Here is a 23,535-nt window from a genome sequence, read left to right as displayed (position 1 = left end):
GTAATAAAGTATTTAATTATTCAGCTCAAAACTCATAATTTATCATAGTAATGGTGAAAGTGGTTTATAATTGAAATGGTTGACACAAATAACTAAAGTGCAAATTTGACACCATCTATTGTGGGATAAAGAGAAATTTATAAGTATTAAGTTTGCCTTCAAATGACTCCCAGATTTTTGGTCAATTGATACAGCCATGCTTGTTGAGGTTTGGGTGGTTTAAAAAAGGTATTGGAGGTTTGAGATTTACAAATAAATATCTCATTTTCTCATTTCTTTTTGTGTTGTGAATTAAACTGCAAAAATCAAAGATGAATGTGTTGCAACTTATTTAGAGTCAGTTAAAAGAAGCTTCATAGCTAGATTTTTAAGAAGTCATTACTTTAACTTGGTTGAAAATAAAATATTTCAGGAATTGCATATACAAGAGCTTTGCCAATCTCTTTGCAAATTGTTTTATTTTTATATTGTATGAATATTTATTACTGTTATTCAGCTGTTTTTATTTATTTTTTGAATGAACCATTTCTGAACACTAGATGTTTCATTCCTTTTGCTGATTGTTCCGACTAATAAAGTCTCACCATCCTAAAATAAGTTGTTTTCTGGGATGGTGATGTTTCCCACACTACTCAAGTAAAGCAGATTTTGAACTCCAAGTAAACATAGTAAACATAGGGAAATGTGCATAAATGTCATGAAAAATGAAAAATTTTATGTAAAAATTGGCGGTCTAGCATTAGTTGTGTTTAGCAGATTTCTCTGCAATTCTAGGAATAATTCCTGATTTTTGTTTTCTTTGCAGTTGACTTATGATTATACAATACAAACAGCTTTTCACAGAGAGGTATTTCAGTACAGTATTAGGACTTCATTATTTGACATTGTGGTGTGTATTATTTTATAAGTTTTCATTACATACTTTATTTAAAGCTCATTTAACACTTATACAGTTGACTCTCACTATAATGAACTACTGAAAAGTCACAAGAAGCCCTGTTTTGTTTAAACACAATGCTATTCTAATGAAAATTCATTATAGTATACTGTTCTTCTGGTCCCTACAAGTTTGCTATAGTGAGAGTTGACCATAATTTAATTTTGAAAATATTGACACAAGCATTTTTCTTTCATAGGATTTAAATTTTATTTTTTGAAAATAAAACTACTTTATAGATTACATAGACAAAGTGGATACTAGATCCAGCATTATTTCAAAGCCTGATGTTTGTAGAAACTATGAAAGTTTCTTAAGTGGACCTGAGAACTTACGAGAAACTTACAAAAATTTCATAGTTTCTACAAATATTCAGCTTTGAAATAATGTTGGATCTAACTGAATGTAGATTATACACAGGAAATGAGGTGGCTTATAAAGAACTCAGTGAGTGTATAAATTACACACTTTTGGTAGCATTTTTCTTTTATTTGCACAAGTACAAGCTGAATGACATGTAACTCTTCTGTATCATCATCAAATCATGTGTATCAAGGATTTTGGCCTAGCGTAGCCTGTTCCAGCCTTAGAAGTCATCATTTAAGAGGACATCCTTTTTTTTTTTTTTTCCCCTAATGGCTTGTACTTTAAGACTTCTTTTGGTAATCTTTCTATTTTCATTCTTTGAACGTGTTCCATCCATTGATGTTTATATTTTTTAATTTTTTCTATTACTGATTCTTGGTTTAATTCTTTCATAATTTCTTTGTTTCTTTTGTGATCAAATAGGGTATACTTTGCAGTTTTTCTCATAAACTTCATTTCTGCTGTTATTATTCTTTGTTTGTCTTTTTGTTTTATTGTCCAGATTTTGCTTTTATACATTAAGACTGGTAGGGCTAATGTATTGTTATACTCTTAGTCTGGTTTGTTTTTGAACATGTTTAAATATAGAGTTAATTACACCTGTTATTTTTAAATATTTTGCAATTTTTACGTTTATGTCTTTTTAAGTTTCATATGTGATCATACATCCATCATCATCGTCAAATTCCTGACATGTGCCCTCAAGGGGTGTACAGGATATGACAGTATTACATGAAAAATTTACATCATTACTAACTTCCTATCTACAATTTTCCTCCAAATCAGTCTGTTACTTGAACTCCAACATTATCAGATCTTATATTTCTATCGTCTAAGGCACTTTGTACCGTATCAATCCACCTATATCTTGGTCTTCCTCTGGGAAGACCTGCTAACCTGGCAGAGAACATTTGTTTTGCTAATCTTTCCTTGCCCATTCTGTTCAAGTGACCATACCACCTGAGATTAGCTCTGCTAACATTCCTGGATGCTAACAATGTCAAGTTCTTTCCTAATATCCTCGTTTTTAATATGATATTGCCATTGATGCCATCTGTTCACGCCTCTAATCTTTCTCAGGACTCTCATATCTGCGGTTTCTAGTCTTTGGTCAAGTGTTTTACTTCTGATCCAACTCTCAGATCCATAAGTTAAAACTTGGTTGAACACTGTCTTGTATACAGCTAATTTAGTGTTCCGACCTAATTTCTCTCTTATTCCATATGAATTTATTCAATTGACTTCCTACCATACCAGCTTTGTTGATTCTGTTGTCTATTTCCGTATTTAATTTACCGTCTTCGCTAAAATTCGTGGCTAAGTAGCTGAAATGTTTTACTTGTTTCACAGATTCTCCATTCACAATGCAGTTGACATTTTCAATGATTCTGCCTATTTTCATTGTCTTTGTCTTTTTATTGCTGACCTTCATACTCTATCTATTACAACAGTTATTCAATTTAGTCAGAGAATCTTGCAGACTTGTAGCGGATTTATTTAGAAGTATAACATCGTCCGCATAAAGCAAAGAGCTAACATTAACATCTCAATTCTGATATCATGTTTAATTCCACTTTCCTTCATAATGTGATCCATATAGATAATGAATAACAGAGGGAATAATGTACATCCTTGTCTCACACCAGATTTAACATTAAACCATCTTCCTGTACTTCAATTCTAACTGCTGACTTGCAACTCAAATAAGGACTAAGTATTGCTTGATATAATGCCCCATTTACACCATATAACTGTAGTGTACGAATAGCTTCTCTCTTGGCACCTTGTCATATGCCTTTTCCAGATCGACAAAGCTTAAATACAGATCTTTGTTATATTCCCATGCTTTCTCAACTAATTGTCGTAAAGTGAAGATCTGATCCTGACAGCCTCTATCTGGCGTGAATCCAGCTTGTTCTTCACCAAGCTTTTCATCCACAATTCTTCTCAACTGTTTCTCAAGTATACTGGCATAAATCTTGCCTGGAACACTCAGTAGGGAAATACCTCTTATGTTTACATTCAGATTTATTTCCCTTTTTATATATGGGTACTATTAGAGCTCTACTCCAATCATCAGGAATTCGTCCCTCTGTCCAGCCCTTCTGAACTATGCAGTGCAGCCACTGTAAGATGTTTAGACCACCATACTTCAACATTTCTGGTCGAATATCTTCTATTCCTGCTGCCTTTCCACATTTCAAGCCTTTGATGGCTTTTTCTAATTCAAGTATGGATATGTATTCCTGACTGAATGCCTGTTGAGTGTTTTTTACCACTGCTATCACTGCTTGTTTCATTTAGCAATTTTTTGAAGAATTACTCTATACTTCAAGGATATCTTTATCTCCCATTTTCATGTCATCTTTATCATCTCTAACTCCTTTTACAGCACTCTTTCCTCCATTTCTAAGTTTCTTCAACAACCTCCAGAATATCTTGCCACCTTCGTGATATTTATTTTCTATGTTCTTGCCAAAGTCCTCCCATGGCTTTTGTTTAGCTAGTTTTACACAGTGTTTAGCTTTCTTACATTTGTCTCTGTATTCTCTATGAGCACAAGCTAACGTATTTGCCAGGAACGTTTGATATGCTTTTTTCTTTTCTTTCACTGCCTATGGAATTCTGATTTTTCTATCCTTGAAGACAACCTCACCACATGCCTCTCTGGCTGAATCAATCAGGGTTTTCTTCAAGGTTTGCCACTGGATCTCCAAGGTTTGGTTCTTGTTCTCAAACTCTTTCATTTTTTTTTTTTCAATAATCTTTGTGTATTTTAGTCTACAGTTTACATCTGAGAGCGGCTCAACTTTTATTCGCTTTAAAACTTTCTTACATGTCATTCTTTTCAATATGAAATTCAATTTTATCCTGCTCAAGACTAAATAGCGATCCCTTCAAATTTCATCCTAGGTAGTTAAATGAATTCACCTGTTCTAAGATCTTGTTATATATTACTATTTTAGTTCTTGCTGGATCTTGTCCTATAAAGGCCATAGTTTTTGATTTTTGATATTATCATACCATAATCTTTGGCTATCTCATTTAGATCTAAAATAGCTTTCTGTAAGTTATCTTCAGAATTTGTAATTATTATTATTTGGTCATCGGCAAAAAGGAGTGTTTAAGTTCACTGTAGGAGAAAGTTTAATTCCTTGATGGTTGCTGAGAGGGGACATCCCTGTCGGACCCCTTGGTTTATCTCTCTTGTATATGATAGCTCGTGATTTATTCTTATTTGTATTTGATTATTTTCATATATACTTGTGATAGCTTTTAGGATATTATTTGGTATTTGTCTTTCTTTTAATATGTTAAATAATACTTCTTTTAACTTTGTCAAATGCTTTTTCAAAGTCAGTAAATGCAACATGTGTTTCTAAATTGTATTCTCTTTTCTCTGTTATTAATTTTAGGTAAAAGGACTGGTCTATACATGATCGTTCTTTTCTAAATCCATTCTGTACTTCTAAAATAAAATTTTCAGAATATTTCATTAGTTTGCTATTTAAGATTCTGCTATATATCTTGTAACAGGAATTCAGTATGCTGATACCTCTATTGTTTTTAGGGTCATCTCTATTACCTTTTATAAAAATAGGAAACACAATTGCTTTTTTCCATTCTATTAGGGTGATACCAGTTGAATAAATTTTATTTTAAAACAATAAGAGTCTTTCTTAATCTTGTTCCTGCGTATTTATATAGTTCTGAACCTAGTTTATCTTCTCCAGGTGATTTTCCATTTCTTGTTTCTTTCAGGCTGATTTCTAATTCTTCTTTAGTTATTTCCTTTTCATTTTCATTAATTGTTTGCCAGTTGTCTTTTTTAAAATCTTTGTCTGTCCACAATTCTGTGTAGTAATTTAGAAATTCTTCTAATTTCAATTCAGTGTTTAATTTCTTTGGTATCTGCATTTAAGTGTTTCAAAATTTTATATACATTGGGTCTTATTTTATATAAATCATGTTCTAAATTAGAAACAAATTTGTTCCATGATTCTCTGTCTTTTTTCTGACTTCTCTTTTAGCTATGGCTCTTATTCTTTTATATTCTATTTCATCTTCTAATATTTTACTGCTTAACCATTTGTGATAGGCTTCTTTTTTGTTTTTAATTATTTCTTTCATTGTATCATCCCAGATCTTCAGTTTTTTCCTTTCATTGAATTTTTTGGCCTTTCCTAAGATTTCATTTGCTGCTGCATTTAGTATTGTTTTTATATTAAGCCATTCTATTTCTATTTCTTCATTTTGTTTTATTTTATCTAGATATTGGTTAATTCTTTGTTCATATAGCCATTGTACATTTGTGTCATTCAATAGTCTAGTTTTATAAACAAATGTTTCAAATTTTCTTTCTGTTCTTGTTACTTGTAGCCATTTAAGTCATTCGGTCAGTGAACAAGCTACTATAAGATTGTGCTCCCTAATTTACCGTTATTACGAGTGTTTTTCCATTGAAATTAACGATCAAATGGAAACCTAAGAGCGAGTGCCGAGCAGCGGAATACTTCAGTACAACCTGCAAGTACTTTTAGTGTATTAAACCAGCTATCCTTCCAATTCAAAATCAGCCACGTGTAAGCACACATGATGCCTACTGTATGCAGCAAAGATGGCGGCACTAAAAGCCAACAGCGAACGAGCACCACGTGTCTTGCCAGCACAGTGCCATCGACTGCCACCGACAATTCTATTACATGCCACAGCTGCAAAACCGGTGTCAAAAATCAACGAAACTGTACATAAGCTACTTATCGAACTCAACCAGCCGTTCTTCTGTTCGCTGTGCCTTCCTTCGGTAAAACAACTTCTGAACATAGGCAAACGTGTCGAAAATCTCGAACAGTACATCAATGCTTTAAATGAAACTTTTACCAACAAAATACGTGCAGTCGAAGCTAAGCTAGATCAATTCGAAAACCAGCTGAACGCAAGCTCCACTCCACCAGTGAAAGAACTTCACTATCTAATCGCATCAACGGTAAACGATTTGATGGAGGCTGAACACAAAAAACTCAACGCCATTATTCTGAACTTCTCGACGGAAAACGGAAAATCACTACAAGAGGACATCAAGAAACTAGCCGAAGAATGCAGCATCGATCCCGAGAATATCCTCAGGTGGCATCGTTTCAGGCCTCTAAAGAAAAGGAAGGACGGTACGAACTTTCCGCGCCTAGTAAAAGTGACTTGCAACACGTCGACAAGCACATCAAAAATAATAACAGCAATCAACACAAGTTCAAAGACTCTTGCCCCCAATCGTGCATACGTGCACAACCAGACTTATCATTTGCACAAAGAGAACGAAGATGCTAGCTTCAAAGACAACTCGAAGAAAAACGTCAAAATGGTGACAACAGTTGGACCATCAACTACAGACAAGTTAAACTGGTGAAAAAACCAAGTGATGCCACTAGCAGCCCCCATGGAGACCAGCAGGCAAGCACTGCATAGGAAATGTGCAAGACCCATGCAGTCCAACAAACGTCCCACAAAATCCTACACATCCACTTCACCAACATCTATGGCCTAAACCCAAATCTCACCCCCCCCAGCACCACTTATCTCAACCTCCCAAACTACTCATTCTTCAACAACTTTCGCTCCAAGGGTGGTGTCTGCACATACATCCACTCAGGCATACCTTGCCAGAGAGCACCTAACCTAGAACTTTGACCTTCTTTGGTTGAAAATATCCCTTCCACACTCAATTCAGTTCATCTGCTGCCTCTATCGCTCCCCCAATGCAACCAACTGCCCTGAGCTCTTTAATTTCCTCTCCCTAAAAGTCAACTTTATCCAATCCCACTTTCCCAACTGCAAAATCATCCTTCTAGGAGATTTTAACGTCCACAACACTAGCTGGCTTTCCTTCTCCAGTTGTACAGATCTTGCAGGCAGATATGCAGAAACATTTGCCATCACCAACTACCTTACACAACTTGTCCAGATGCCAACCAGAATACCAGATAACCCAAACCACTCCCCAAACACCCTAGATCTCTTCCTCACCAATGACCCCCTCCAAATACACAGTGAAAGTAGTGAGCCCCCTGGGCAATTCTGACCACAACCTAGTGCTCATCTCCTCCTCCATGCAACAATGTTTACACAGATACTCCCATACAAGAGTAGTTTGGCACTATAACAGTGCCAAGTGGGACAGCCTCTGCAACTTCTATGCTGCATTCCTATGGTTGGACTATTGCTTCCAGCCTTCCAACCCAAACATATGCACTGAGCTTATTACCAAAGCAATCGTCACCGGCATGAATATGTACATTCCACACAACACTCTGAACTGCCATTCCCTAACGAAACCCTGGTTCTGCAAAAGATGTGCCAAGGCTGTAGAGATGAAACACCAGACATACCACAACTGGCTGAAATCAAGAACCTCATTTTCCCTCAAAGCTTACACTGAAGCTTGTAATAGATGCAAAAAAACAATCAACGCTTCCAAAACAGAGTTCGAAAGAGCATAAAGCAGGAAACTAGCAGCCTGTCCAAATGGCAGCCAAGCCTTTTGGTCTCTTGCCAAAGCAATTGGCCGCAACTTCTGTCTAACACTATTCCCATCCCTATCACATCCTAATGGCTCTACTGCCTCATCACCCACAGAAAAAGCCAATCTTCTGTCCTCATACTTTGCTTCAAATGCATGCATAACTGACGATGGTAAATGTCCCCCAACCATTCCAGACACCCAACATACAATGCCCCCTATATCCTTTTGCAAGGATGAAATCAGAAAAATACTGTCCCAATTAGACAGAGAAAAGTCTCCTGGTCCCGATGGCATTCCTATCAATTGTTCTGAAAAATTGTCCTCTAGAACTGACCCTTATCCTATGTCACCTATATATACTCTCCTACTCCACTGGAATCTATCCCACAAACTGGAAATTGGCCTATATTCAGCCCATTCCCAAGAAGGGTGACAAGTGACTGCCATTCAATTACCGCCCTATCTCGCTTACCTCAGTCCTGTCAAAGGTAATGGAAGAAATCATCAATTCCCACCTCCTACACTATCTTGAAGACACTCACCAAATAAATGACCGCCAGTATGGATTTTGCCACTGCCGATCAACAGGAGATCTACTCGCATACGTCACCAATCTCTGGATAAATGCTATAGAGAGGTTTGGCAAATCTCAAGTGGTTGCACTAGATATCTCCAAAGCCTTGTACCGGGTCTGGTACAAAGGCCTACTAGGTAAACTACCATCATTCGGTCTGACCCAGGACTTCTGTAGATGGATTGCCAGTTTTCTGTCTGGATGCACACTGTGTGTGATGGTAGATGGCTCCCTATCCTCGAAACACTCAATTAATGCTGGGGTTCCCATAAGGTTCTGTCCTCTCACCAACCCTATTCCTGCTGTACATCAACAACCTACTACAATTGACCTCCAACCCAATACACAGTTTTACAGATGACAACACACTACACTCCTCGCTTGCATTTGATAAGCCTTTACCCTACACAACTCAACTCATCCTACAGAACATCGACCACCACCACCCTCAACTCCGATCTCCAAGACATCCTACAATGGGGTTCAGATAACCTCGTAAATTTCAACACCAACAAAACCCAGTTCTGTACTATTTCCCATAAAAAAAAAGAACAACTTTTTTTTGGGGAAATAAATTTCCAGACAGCCTGAGATCTCGTTCCTCGATCACCCTCACATTAAACCTCTCCTGGCACAAACATATTTCAAACATTGCATCCTCAGCCTCAAAAAAAACTAGGATTTCTCTTCCCCTCAAGGCGTTACTTCACCCCTGAACAGCTACTAACATTATACGTCACAAATCTGCCCAACTATTGAATACTGCTCCCACATATGGGGTGGGGCTCCTAAAAGCTCTCTCAAAATGCTAGACTCAATACAGAGGAGGGCAATTAGACTTACCAATGATCCATCCCTTACCAACTTCTCCCCCCTGACTTTTACACAGACGTTTGGTCTCTGCAGTAAGTATATTCTACAAATATTTCCATGGGAAATGCTCATCTGAAATAACATCAATAATTCCCCTGCTCAGTACTAAGCTCATTGGAACACGTGCAGCTGCTGCACAACATCCCTTCGCAGTACACCTAGAAACAAACAGAACAGATTTCTTTTCCTCTTCCTTCATCCCTGCAACTGCTGCAATATGGAACAGTCTCTCACCTGCTGTGTTTCCCAACGAATACAATTTAAAGTCATTCAAATCAATTGTAAACAAATTCCTCCTTTCCCAACCCATCACCTATACACTGTACTAATGTACTATAGGTTGACCAATCAACCTCCTGTGTATGGGCCCAACATTATTAAAAAAAAAAAAAAAAAAAAAAAAAAAAAGGGTGGTAATTTTAACAAGGAAATGGTTTCATTAAAGCACAAGGGAATGCAGTGGTGTCCGGTGACAATGATTATGAAGCTGAAGAAATACCAAACAAAATTTTTAACTCAATTGATTCTTTCAGTATTGAGTCTGATGAAGAATTTTTTGGATTTGAATAGTGTAATGTTCAATAAATATTAAGTAATACTTCTACTTAGTTTTGTTTTACATTTGATTTACCTCTCATACCTTTCAAATGCATACTGCTCATGTTCATTTTTAAAGAATTTAGACTTTTTTGTATAGATAGCGTGTGTTATCTATCAAAAAATACGGTAATTATGATAACCAACATCATCCTTATGCACGCGGTATTCCTTTCACATCATCTTTGTCTTACAAATATCTTGCTTAATTAGATTACACATCCATTTCAGTCCTACTCTCTTTATTCTTCAAATTCTAGGGACACATTCTGATATTGCATCATTTAAGTATTTTTAAAACACTTCCCACACACTGTCAATATCCTTCTTATCCAACAACTGACACCATGGTGCAGAACCCAGCATACTCCTCAGGTGGTCATAATTTTCTACTTTGTACTTCAATATGTACCCTTTTCTGAATGGAACATTCAGAAACTTGGTGACTTCCGAAGCGAGTACTGCATGATCACTATCACCAGCTGGAGACAGAAAGTTATGTCTTTCACTGAAACACCCTCTGACACTATAATCATATCTAACACTCTCTGACCAGGAGTTCCTTCTGTCACATGCTGCTTGTGAAAGTTGTCTTGCAACAGCTCAATAAATTCAGTTTCATTCTCCTCATGCAATTTCACAGCTACCCATTCAATGTTTGGATAATTAAAGTTTCTCATTATGATTATTCTTTTTGCACCTATCATTTATTTGGTGATGCATTTCTTCATCACTAGCAACTGATCCACCAGGTCTGTAACAACACTCCACTATGTATTTAATCTTTTAGAGTCACCTCACAACAGATGGCTTCAAACACATTTCCACATGAAAAACTTACGCCTTTCCCATCATTAACATGATCATTCTTACACTCAGATTCTCGCAATTCCTCCCATCAGAATTCACTTTTCCCAACTCTGTGTTAGGTCTCATATCAATTAATACTTTTCAGGACTCCTGATGCCAAACACATTCAAGGCCGTCCCTTTTATATAAATCCAGTCTTCCCTCCCTCAAACTTGCTCCATACAGCCAGAAACTCATATCCATTCCTTCTACACAGCTTACACATTGAATCATTTGCCATCATAGCCGCCTTTCTTTGTAATTCATTTCCATCATATCTAGGTATTATGCTGATGATGTTTACTTTCTCACTCTTCACTCTTTGCTTCTTCCAACAACATTTTCTACCAGAATTACAACTATTTTGTTTTTCTTTTCTGTTTTTAAATTGCTTGCATTATATTTAATTTTTGCTCTGAGAAAACTTGACATTATAACTCGTTCGTCAATGGCATGTTTTATGATAGTCACCACCAAATAGCATCCTTTTTACAATCAACTTTACATACCAGATTTTTGTTATTATGCACTAACTTACCTGATTCTGTGCTTTGTTGTTTTCCATTTTGCTGCTGAACTTTTTTATTCTTCCATTGTTCCTCTAAATGGTGCTTGAGTTTCTGTAATTCCCTCGTCATTTGTCTAATAATCTGCTTTAGGCTAGCAATTTTTGAGGTTAAACGATTTTCAATATCGTCTTTAGTGTAGAGAACCTTTTTTGTTCACTACTTCGCTGTTTCATTTTTCTGCATTTTTGGTGCCATTTTATAGTTGTATTTAATAAACACAAAACTTATTCTTATATAAGACCATCTGTTTAATACAACTATGTACAAGAATGCCTACTAGTTTTGCTAGCCTACTGTCTAGCTTTGTCAAAACTAAAAAGGTGAACAAAAAAATAATAAATGCAAAAAACGAACTAATACAGAACCGTTTACAATGGTTAGTACACCAAATTTAACAGCTCGCGTGATAATGTGTGCATGTAGCGAGATGCTTCAGTTATTATTGTGAACATGCGTTACATAGTTTTTAGCATACTGTAATTCTGTTAAACTTAATGAATTAATCAGATTTTTCCATATATCTTTTAATACTGCTCCTTGGTTTCGGTTGAGGTTGTTTCCTGTTCATAGGACTACTGCTGCTTCTTCGAATATTCTGGATCTGTAATCATCCTCTATATATATGGCATTGAGCTGTTTTTCCAATCTATCGCATGGTTAGAAATTGAGAAGTGATGTGCCAAGCCTGAGGTATCCGCTCTGTTGTGATTAACATTCTCAACGTGTTCCTTCTGTTAGACAATTTTTAAGATCACCTAAAGATAGCATTCCATTTTCCAAATATGCAGGTGTTTATAGAATACCATGCACTTGTGGACTTTCCTACATTGGCCAAACTTCAAGAAGCCTGGAAATTAGACAGAAGGAACATGTTGAGAATGTTAATCACAACAGAGCGGATACCTCAGGCTTGGCACATCACTTCTCAACTTCTAACCACACAATAGATTGGGAAAACAGCTAAATGCTATATATAGAGGATGATTACAGATCCAGAATATTCGAAGAAGAAGCAGTAGTCCTACGAACAGGAAACAACCTCAACCAAAACCAAGGAGCAGTATTAAAAGATATATGGAAAAATCTGATTAATTCATTAAGTTTAGCGGAACTACAGTATGCTAAAAACTATGTAACGCATGTTCACAATAATAACTGAATCATCTCGCTACATGCACACATTGTCACGCGAGCTGCTAAATTTGGTGTACTAACCGTTGTTATATCAACTAATACTCACCTTTCACGTGTTCCTTAATTGTAATTAAATTTTTCTTATATTTAAAAGTAATTAACTAAATTAATTTATTGTAATTTATTTTGATTATCTTATTAATGCAGATGGAGCTATTCACCTGCAGCCCATATTGCACAATGATATCATGTGCTTTCAATTAAATTGGTGTTCTTTTTAAAGTTTTCCTGTAAGTGTATCGACAATGACCATGAAACTTGGTCAAATTTTACAAATAAAAACATTAAACTTAAGTGATTCTGGTATTAATATTTTAGGATGAATTCTTCTGTTATGTCTCAATTTCTAGATGAGCCACTATCTTATTCCTACATGTTAGAGTACTACTTCTTATCATAGTGGTGCTATGGTGTACATTCTTTGCAACACTTCAACATGCCCTCTAAACTTCAATCTACTATCAATCATCACTCCCACATCTTGAATCTCATGGACTTCCTGCAGTACAGCAGCACCATCAATATAGTACAGAGCCTTATATTTCTGCACTCCAAATTGCAATGCCTTGCATTTATTAATATTAAAACTACAACCCCACTACTTTGTCCAAATCAAGTATTGTTTCTGTTTGGGTATGGCATCTTTATTTTGAGTTATCTCTGGACCTTCTATCCATTACATTTGAAATGCCATTAAAATTTCTTATATATTATGTCATCAACAGTTTCTCTTTAATAAATTTAGTTTAATCCTTTATCCAAGTGTGAGCAAACAAAGTTTGCACCTGAAAGTATCTTCAGGACTGGGTTAAGGTGATACAACACCAGGGCAACTCGTTGCAAAGGTGGAGCAAGCTACCAACACTCCTATCTTAGTATCTCCTATAATGCAAAACACATCTCCTTGCGGATATGTCTAATGTTATGCATTAAGGGAAGGGCCACTACCCAGACCGGTTTCGACCTTTATTGAGGTCTCTTCAGTGGGAGCCAGGCCCAAGTCGAGATATCAGGCAGAAGCATTAGCAGGTATTCTCCACCTATAGGAATTGCCAATTGGTGTGCCACCCTTTTTTAATAAATTACTCTGGATTTAGAGAAAGATGTTGAAAGTTTATTTTCCACTTGGTTAGTGGTCTGGGTAGTGGCCCTTCCCTTAATGCATAACATTAGACATATCCGCAAGGAGATGTGTTTTGCATTATAGGAGATACTAAGATAGGAGTGTTGGTAGCTTGCTCCACCTTTGCAACGAGTTGCCCTGGTGTTGTATCACCTTAACCCAGTCCTGAAGATACTTTCAGGCGCAAACTTTGTTTGCTCACACTTGGATAAAGGATTAAACTAAATTTATTATACTCTAACCAAGTGGAAAATAAACTTTCAACAGTTTCTCTTATCCAAACACCTTTTGGTTAGTCCAAATACATTTTGTTGTATATGCAGCAATGTTTTACCATCCCTTTATCACTTCAGAAACTATCAAATTTTTTCTCGATTATGTAGTCTCCAAAAATATTTATCATTGGATAGTTATTTGAATGCAAACCCCATTCAGTAAGTTTTGATTTTAGCATATATAATTATAATAATTATTTAATATATGTTTATTCATTTTTTTAATTTTGGAAAAGAATCTGATTGTTTAAATTATGTTGAAAGAAAAGTAATTGCAGTATAATTGTTATATTTGCAATAGATAACTTCAGCAGTGCGATTTATATTGCTCATTTTGGGATATGCAGTATTTAGGATATCTCATTGGTGGATTGTAGCAGTAAGTAATCATTATGTTTGGTAATTTTAGTGATTCATCATAATTAAGTAATTTAATAGATTTTTAAAGTATTACTACGTTAAAAGGAATCGGTGTTATATTATTAAATGCCTCCATATGCTTGCATTTACTGTTTTTTTTCATAGTATGCTTCATCAGATGTAAATACAATGTACCACAATACTGTTTTCAAAATACCATTGATAGATTTTTAATGATTTCATCTTTTGATAATTTTATGTAAAAGATAAACATACATTATTTGTCTGTATAATAAAAGATTTGTGTTTGACAGTATTTGCACTGTAAGAATCATATAGAAAGGGTTGGTATTTGTTTCATTAATGAAATACTGTGAGTTGGCATACAGTATTTGCAATAAAAGTCAGTTCCTCATAGAATAACTTTATAAAGAAACATGTGAAACTTTACTTCACTCTCCTAACTTAAACAGATCCAATGGTCTCCTTACCTTTTGTGGGTGATGGTACTTTTTAAATCATCTAATCTTTCTTAACTTTATATTCTATAAATATATATACTTTTTTTTAAAAATAAGTTAGAAAATTTACTTTCCTTTTTTAGTTATCTTACATTAGCTACTTAGGTGGTGATTTTTAAAATTGTCTGTTAATGTTTAATTGCCATTTTGTGATCTTGTACTGACAATGCCTATGATACTTAAGCAAAAATTCTCTGATAATAAAGTATTTTACATGAGTTTTTCCTCCATCATTATGATTATTGTAAAGGGTTGGTATTTCTTCTTCAGGTCTTTACTCTTTTCTGTATATTAAAAAAAACTTAATATTTTCTGCTTTATTAGAGCTCCAGATCTTGTATCAAAATAATTTTGTTTAAATATTGATAAAGCCCTACTCAACAATTTTTATTTACAGTAATTCAGTTAATTATATTCTAGTTAACAATACGAAGTATCCTATCATTATTTTTAGGTGGAAGATGAATTTCTTTTCTCACACTCTGCTTATTGGAGTCTTGAAGTAACTTGATGTTCTATCTTTTGGCCTTGGTGTTTCTAGATTACCTATCCTTTACCCATCCATGGTACTAAATGTATTATAGGTTACCTAACCAAAGGTCGGTAACTTGGGGGGGAAAAAAAAGATAGCCATGAAAAATTTCTGGAGTAATGATTGGAATCAGATTGGTAAGACATCTAGTAAAACTCAGCAGATTTTGGGTGGTTTAATTAAAAGATGCTTGCTATCAGTCTTCTCCAACTCTTGTACTGAAATGCCATATAAAACTAAAGCACATTATTTCTCACTGTACACTAAGAACAGCTCTCTGCAAAACTCTGCCTTTTCATTAGAAAGACATCAGAACAATTCTTCATAGTTAGTTTCTCCTGATCCTCTTCCAGTTGGGCTCAGCATTTTTGTGCTCTAGAATTAACACCTATCTTGTATTGTGTATACAAGCTATCATACTGTATGTCTGGCATCTACTCAGCAGCACGGAAGCAACCCTAAAAACCCCATCCAACCAATCCATGAAAAAAAAAAAAAGAGATTGACATCAAACTATTATCCTATTGCCCTAACCTCGCTTCTCACAACAGCGGAGAAGATCATTAATGGTCAGTGTCTATCTGGAGGTCCTTCATTTAATTACTAATCAGTATAGAATCTGAAATTCATCTCCAAAGCAGATTAAGCAGACTTATCCACCTTTTGAACAAAAGCCAGCGAAAAGTTTCAAGAAACTTGTGTTGATTGTTTCTAGCATTTCCATGCTATTTGATTGGATTTGGTATAGAGGCCTACTTGCCATGCTACTATTTTGTAGTTGGACCACTAATTTTCTCTGTTTGTTCACTACATGTTGGATGGTTTCATCTCTCCAGATTTCCTCATCACTGCTGTAGTGCCCCAAGGATCTGTACTTTTATTGACACTTTTCCTGCTATATATTAATGACCTCTAACCTGAAATTATATCCATTGTTTTGTATATGACAGTACACTCTGCTTTTCTTTATTTGACAGACATTATGGTGTTTCAGTGATCCATGCTTCAAGAGCTTCATAATCCAATTTTAAACACTGCTCTCCTTGCCATGCTGGAAAAATTTGGTATTAATGCTACCAAAACACATTCCTGTTCTTATTTCTTATAAGAAAGATTCACTTTAAAAATTGTTAATTCTCGACCACAAAGATTAATTTTCATTAATCCTTGTGGTCAAACTCAACAGGAATCAGGGTTTGATTCTGCCAGATATATAAACTTTAATCAGATCACTAAACACACAGGAAATGAATTTCAGTGCAAACTACAAAATGCATCTCAACAAGTAAATCAATATCCACAACATGCGTATTGTTTCACGTGCACTACTATTTTGTTATTGAAATAGAATTTTCAGTTAACGTATAGCTTGTAATTTTTGTTTCTTTGCTTTCATGATTGTACCCTGAAGAAGCTGACAGCATAAGCTGGCAAAACTAGTTGGTAATTAAATTAGTTATTCACCTACACTTGACCAATATCTAAATAATAGCTAATTTTCATTAAAGATTCACTTTACTTTCTCTTACCTTTTGAAAATACTCATCCCCAAGATTGTATCTCTCTTTTTTGGGTTGACTTTTATCTCTAGCCTTCACTGCCACAAGGATATCACATCGTTTCCTCAGCTTTTAAAAACTTGGTGTCATCTTCTGTTCAAATTATTAATTCTCACATAAACAACTCCAAACACTATATAAATCATATAATTTCACAATCTTCTAATATTTTTTCACATTTGAGGTGATGCATCAAAATCTATTCTAAAAAATGCTTGATGTTATCCATAAGAAAGTAATTGATTATTGGAAAACCTCTTTCTCACACTCATTTCAGTCACTTTCTCATAGATGTTCTATTTCTGTCTTATGCTTTTTCTGCATACAAAAAAAGAATTGGCACCTCATTTTTCCACTTTCCTCTAAACATGTAAAAGCATGCATAAAGTGGTCAACATCCATACACCATTCACCTGTAAACTTACTAAATCAGTTTCTCATCATCATCATCAAATTCCTCCCATGTACCCTCAAGGGTTGTACAGGATATGATAGTACTACATGAAACATTTACATCATTACTAACATCCTATCTACAATTTTCCTCCAAATCAGTCTGTTACTCGTCAAGACTCCAACATTACCAGATCTTGTATTTCTATCGTCTAAGGCACTTTGTACCGTATCAATCCACCTATATCTTGGTCTTCCTCTGGGTCGTTTTTCTACCAACTTGGCAGAGCACACTTGTTTTGCTAATCTTTCCTCGTCCATTCTGTTTAAGTGACCATAGCACCTGAGATTAGCTCTGCTAACACATTCCTGGATGCTAACAATGTCAAGTTCTTTCCTAATATTCTCATTTTTAATATGATATTGCCATTGATGCCATCTATTCACGCCTCTAATCTTTCTCAGGACTCTCATATCTGCGGTCTCTAGTCTTTGGTCAAGTGTTTTACTTCTGACACAGCTCTCAGATCCATAATTTAAAACTGGTTTGAACACTGTCTTGTATACAGCTAATTTAGTGTTCTGACTAATTTCTCTCCTATTCCATATGAATTTATTCAGTTGACTTTTTACCATACCAGCATTGTTGATTCTGTTGTATAAAATTCGTGCCTAAGTAGCTGAAAAGTTTTACTTGTTCCACAGGTTCTCCATTTACAACACAGTTGACATTTTCAATGATTCTGCCTATTTTCATTGCCTTTGTCTTTTTATTGCTGACCTTCATACCATATCTATTGTAACAGTTATTCAATTTAGTCAGAGAATCTTGCAGACTTGTAGTGGATTTATTTAGAAGTATAACATTGTCCGCATAAAGCAAAGAGCTGACATTAACATCTCCAATTTTAATATCATGTTTAATACCACTTTCCTTCATAATGTGATCCATATAGATAATGAATAACAGAGGGGATAATGTACATCCTTGTCTCACACCAGATTTAACATTAAACCATCTTCCTGTACTTCATTTCTAACTGCTGACTTACAACTCAAATAAAGACTAAGTATTGCTTGATATAATGCTCCATTGACACCATATAACTGTAGCGTATTGAATAGCTTCTCTCTTGGCACCCTGTCATATGCCTTTTCCAAATCGACAAAACTTAAATGCAGATCTTTGTTATATTCCCATGATTTCAACATTATTTGTCGTAAAGTGAAGATCTGATCCTGACAGCCTCTATTTGACCTGAATCCAGCTTGTTCTTCACCAAGCTTTTCTTCCACAGTTCTTCTCAACCGTTTCTAAAGTATACTTGCATAGATCTTGCCTGGAACACTCAGTAGGGAAATACCTCTGTAATTCTCACATTCAGTTTTATTTCCCTTTTTATATATGGGTACTATGAGAGCTCTACACCAATCATCTGGAATTCGTCCCTCTATACAAGCATTCTGAACTATGCAGCGCAGCCACTGTAAGACTTTTATACCACCATACTTCAGCATTTCTGGTCGAATATCATCTACTCAGGCTGTCTTTCCACCTTTCAAGCTTTTGATGGCTTTTTTACTTCAAGTATGGATATGTATTCCTGACTGCATGCCTAGTCAGTGTTTTTATCACTGTGCTGTCATCACTGCTTGTTTCATTTAGCAGTTTTTCTAAGTAATTACTCCATACTTCAAGGATATCTTTTTCTCCTGTTTTCATGTCACCTTTATCATCCCTAACTCCTTTTACAGCACTCTTTCCTCCATTCCTAAGCTTCTTCAACAACCTCCAGAATATTTTGCTACCTTTTTGTTATTTATTTTCTATGTTCTTGCCAAAGTCCTCCCATGACTTTTGTTTAGCTAGTTTTACACACTTTAGTTTTCTTACATTTGTCTCTGTATTCTCTAAGAGCACAAGCTGACTTATTTGCCATTAACTTTTGATATGCTTTCTTCTTTTCCTTCACTGCCTCTTTAACTTCCTGTGTCCACCATGGAGTTCTAATTTTTGTATCCTTGCAGACAACTTCAACACATGCCTCTCTAGCTGAATCAATCAGGGTTTCCTTCAAGGCTTTCCACTGAATCTCCAAGCTTTGGTTCCTGTTCTCAAACTCTTTCATTTTTCCTTCAATAATCTTTATGTATTTTAGTCTACAGTTCACATCTGAGAGCTGCTCAACTGTTATTCGCTTTAAAACTTTCTTATATGTGATTCTTTTCAATATGAAATTCAATTTTATTATGCTCAAGACTAAATAGTGATCACTTCCAATTTCAAATCCTCTGTACACTCTGGTGTCCTGCACCAGGGAGAAAACATCACTATCAACGATAACATAGTCAATGAGACTTTTCTTATTCCTAGCTTCTTCTCTCCATGTGAATTTGTGCACATTTTTATGTTGGAACATGGTGTTAGTAATAACCAGTCCATGTCCTGAGCAGAAATCCAACAGATATTTGCCATTATTATTAGCTTTGCTCTTTTCTTCAAATTTTCCCAAAACATTTTTGTATGTCTGACAATCACTTCCTACTCTGCTATTTAGATCCCCAACAAGGACCAACTTTTCCTTTTTCATTGTGTCCATAGCTTTCTCTAGAGCCTCAAAACGTTCCTCCACTTCTACCTTAGTAGAACTTTCTGTGGAACCATAGGCACAAATAAGTCTCATTGTCCAGTTCCCCATTCTCATATTTGCCCACATCACTCTACTTGACACTGCTTGCCATTCAAGAAGATGAGCCTCGTATTTTGTGTTGAATACTATGACTGCTACTCATTTTATTAATTCTTAAGGGTCAAAACTGTATAACTGAGAGGAGACCTCCACATAGCCTTTAAAGGAATGCGGAGAACCGACCAGGTCTTCTGACCTAATGTCCACTCCTCACCTTTGATGGGCTGGCAATTTGGGATTTAGCCGACCAAATTGTATTCCTATTGGTTAAACCAAAATACAAAAATACAAAACGATCAGTTTCTCATCATATTTTAATTCCATCTAAGATAGTACCACATAATTTTTATCTTTATTATTACTTTATTATACTTTATCCTTATCAACAGTTTTCTTCCAAATTGATTTGTTATTTGTCTGTTTCTAATACTGTCAAATCTTACATTTGTCTCCTATAACACTGCAAACTGCATTGATTCACCTTAATTTTGGTTTTCTTTGGCTCTTTTCCTTTGTTAAGTCATCTTGATTTTGATGATTTTGAGAAAAGATTTGGATGCAGCATCTCAATCCTGTTACATCAACCACTTGTTTTGTGAATGTTCCAGGGTCCTTTCTGATATCTTCATTATTATTATTATAACAGGGAATATGCATGAAAATGTATGCAACAGTGTAGCAGAAGACAGAATTGAGAGAGAGGTAAAAGTGAAAAGATTGAGAGAGAAAGAGAATAAAAAGTTATGATAAAAAGAATAGTAGTATGATAGATGTGAAGAATAAAGAGTTGGCCATAATGAGGGAGATAAGTGGTAATTCAGAGTGCTACACAGGATGGAGCTACAGCGAATGCAGAAACATCTGGTGATTGGTTCAGCTGAGAATGCTAAAGGATACAAAAGAGTAAATTGTTTTGGCTGGAACAAATTATTTGAAAGGAGACAAGTATAGTATGAGGGAGGTAGTAAAGAAAAGAGTGAGAGAGTTAGGATAGAAATGTGAGAAAAGAGAAAGGAATGCTTGACTAAGAAAAATTAAAGAGAGAGAGAGAAAGCATTCTATGGCAATTCTGTTATAAGAGGTGTCTTGATGAGAGAGTAACAAAATTGTGCTTCCCTGGTGTAAAGATTAACAATGTTAGCAAGGCTGTTAGAAAGTAAAAGGCTAAAATGAAAGAGTTAATTTTTTTGGCTGGAATGAATGATTTGTAAGGAGATAGTATTGTATGAGAGAGGTAGTAAAGAAGAGAGTGAGAGAGTTAAGATAGTCTGTTGCCATGGTATGACAGTTGAGGAGGATGTCCATGATAGCGAATCAGTCAGTGCATAGGTTATACAGGAGGAATGATGTGGAGTGAGAGTGATGAATGAAAGGACTTACACAAGGTTTGCATTTTAATCAATTTAATGTTCAGAGTCTGGAAAAACTGTTGAATGAAGTGAGATTGGATGTCCAAAATCAGGGGACCTAGAGCCTTTAGGAGGGAAGGTGTTGAGTGAGTACACAGATACAAGTGAAGCAGTTAAGTCTAAGAATGTAAAAAAATGCCGAAGTTAGTGCTGCTGGTCAGAACAAGAGGGAGAAGTTTTTGGCATTGGCTAATTCATCTTAGCCGAAGGTTTATTTGCATTAGTGAGATGTGACTGACAGAAGAGGATAAAGTTAGTAGGATAGAATGTGAAGGGTATATAATATTTTCAGCAGGATAGAGAGAAAATAATTGGTTGGGGAGATATATTGTTGATTATAGCCAATGAACTACAGCCAAAGGAAGTAGGAGTTCAGCCGGAGACTAGTGAAAACAATGCATTTCAGGTTATCTGGTGTGAGAAAGAGGTCAGCAGGACCAAATGTATTTCGTTACTGCTATAGGCCAGGGGATGTGAAGGATGATGTGTACAGTATACATCAGCAAATAAACTCAAATGAGTGGTGGCCAGGTAATTATTATGGGAAACTTCAACTATGGGAACATAGATTGGAAAGAGGAAAGGACAGATGGGAGGAAGGAAATAGAATTTATACAGTTGCTAAGCAATAATTACCTGAGACAGCATGCTTTGGAATGTACTAGAAGTTTAAAAGTGCTAGATTTACTAATTATATCGGAGAAATTGTCTATAACGAAGATGGCAAAATTTCCATCAATTGGTGAAAATGATCATATGGTCTTGAATTGGAAGGTAGCTAAATGTGGAGATTTCAGTTAAGAGGTATATGTGGAAATGCAAGACTTGTAAGTACAACAAACTTAGGAGATTGCTTGGAGCAGTGTCATGACCTGAGAAATTGCAAGGCTTCAGTGTAATAGCAGACTGCATACCTAGTCCAGAAAATCAAATGGAAGTTGGATGAATTTTACTCTATTTTGCTTGCCCACACGTTTCTCTGATACACTTAATAAATCTAGCACTCATAAACCTCTAGTACATTCCAAAACATGATGCCTTGGATAATTATCAAGTTTTCATCAAGTTGTTGAGTTTTACCACTTGGTTATACTATAAATTAAAGAAGCCAAGAGGTTATATTCTTGATTTCATCCTTCATAGTATAACCAAGTTTAATTTCATGTGAAGTCACTTCATGACTATACAGGGTGTTCGGGATAAATTTGACATATTTATAATTAATTATATTTTTCCGTAAGTTACATGTATTAACACACACTTCTCTTCATTTAAAAGTTTGGACCCTTCTTCATTCATATACAAGATGTCAGAAAGGATGGATAGCTGGAACCCACCTGAATCATGGAAGAGAATAACTTGTATCATGATGATTCGTGCCCGCCATCAAAATAAGGATATTACGACTGCTGCCCAATGCTCCCTGAATATAGTAAAAACAATCAGGCATGAACTAGAGACTTGCAATGGTGACTACGAGGATGTAGCAAGAAGAAAGATCCCTAGCAGACGATCTGATTGCGTTCGTACAGCAGAATTCCTCGCAAATTCTGCAGGAACAGGTGTTGAAGAACCCTGGCATTGGAATTCGGGCTTTGTTCGTGGAGTTGCTAACTGTAGTCAAGCCCTGGATAACAAGGGTAGCCAATGGTAGGCCGTATGTATGGCAGCAGGATTCGGCCCCTTGCCACACCTCTGGGAAAAGTCAAAAATGGTTGTCTGAAAATTTCTACGACTTCACCAGTCCAAATGTTTGGCCTCCAAACTCCCCAGACCTTAACCCCATGGATTATTTTGTATGGGGTGCAGTTGAAAAAGACACCAATCGCACTTCCAGTAATACAAAAGCCCAGTTAATGGATAAAATTAAAACAGTTTTTGCGGCCCTTCCCAGGGAGACTGTAGCATCAGCTTGTTCGAGGTTCCGAAGCAGAATTGAAGCTGTGATCGATGCTAATGGTGGTTATTTTGAGTAAATCTTGTTGATAGTATTGTAATTAACTCTGCCTGTAATGTTTTTTTGTCAATTCATTAAATTTAATAGATACAAAGAAGATTTTCTTTTTCCTTACGAAACTGTCAAATTTATCCCGAACACCCTGTATATACAAGTAGTATATAGGTGGATTTCACATTAATTGCCTTAGTATTCTATAATGCAATGTAAATGTCCTTATGGACATGTATAATGCTATGC

The 23,535-nt window shown here is 35.7% G+C and overlaps 1 protein-coding gene across 2 annotated transcripts in view; it reads left to right on the top strand.

Annotated features, from left to right (window-relative positions):
• Positions 1-23,535, top strand: part of LOC150098908 (stAR-related lipid transfer protein 3-like) — a 201,737-nt gene that overhangs the window by 13,009 nt on the left and 165,193 nt on the right. For both annotated transcript variants that reach the window (XM_090405028.1, XM_090405027.1), the window contains exons 2-3: positions 806-889; positions 14,176-14,253. In XM_090405028.1, coding sequence (XP_090261154.1) covers positions 806-889; positions 14,176-14,253 — 162 coding nt within the window. The remainder of the gene's footprint in view (positions 1-805; positions 890-14,175; positions 14,254-23,535) is intronic.

Source organism: Typopeltis vanoorti, chromosome 15, assembly GCF_054136105.1.
Source record: "Typopeltis vanoorti isolate ZY-2024b chromosome 15, IOZ_Tvanoo_1.0, whole genome shotgun sequence".
In the NCBI taxonomy this organism is placed as follows: domain Eukaryota; kingdom Metazoa; phylum Arthropoda; class Arachnida; order Uropygi; family Thelyphonidae; genus Typopeltis; species Typopeltis vanoorti.
This window is presented reverse-complemented; position numbering and strand designations above follow the sequence as displayed.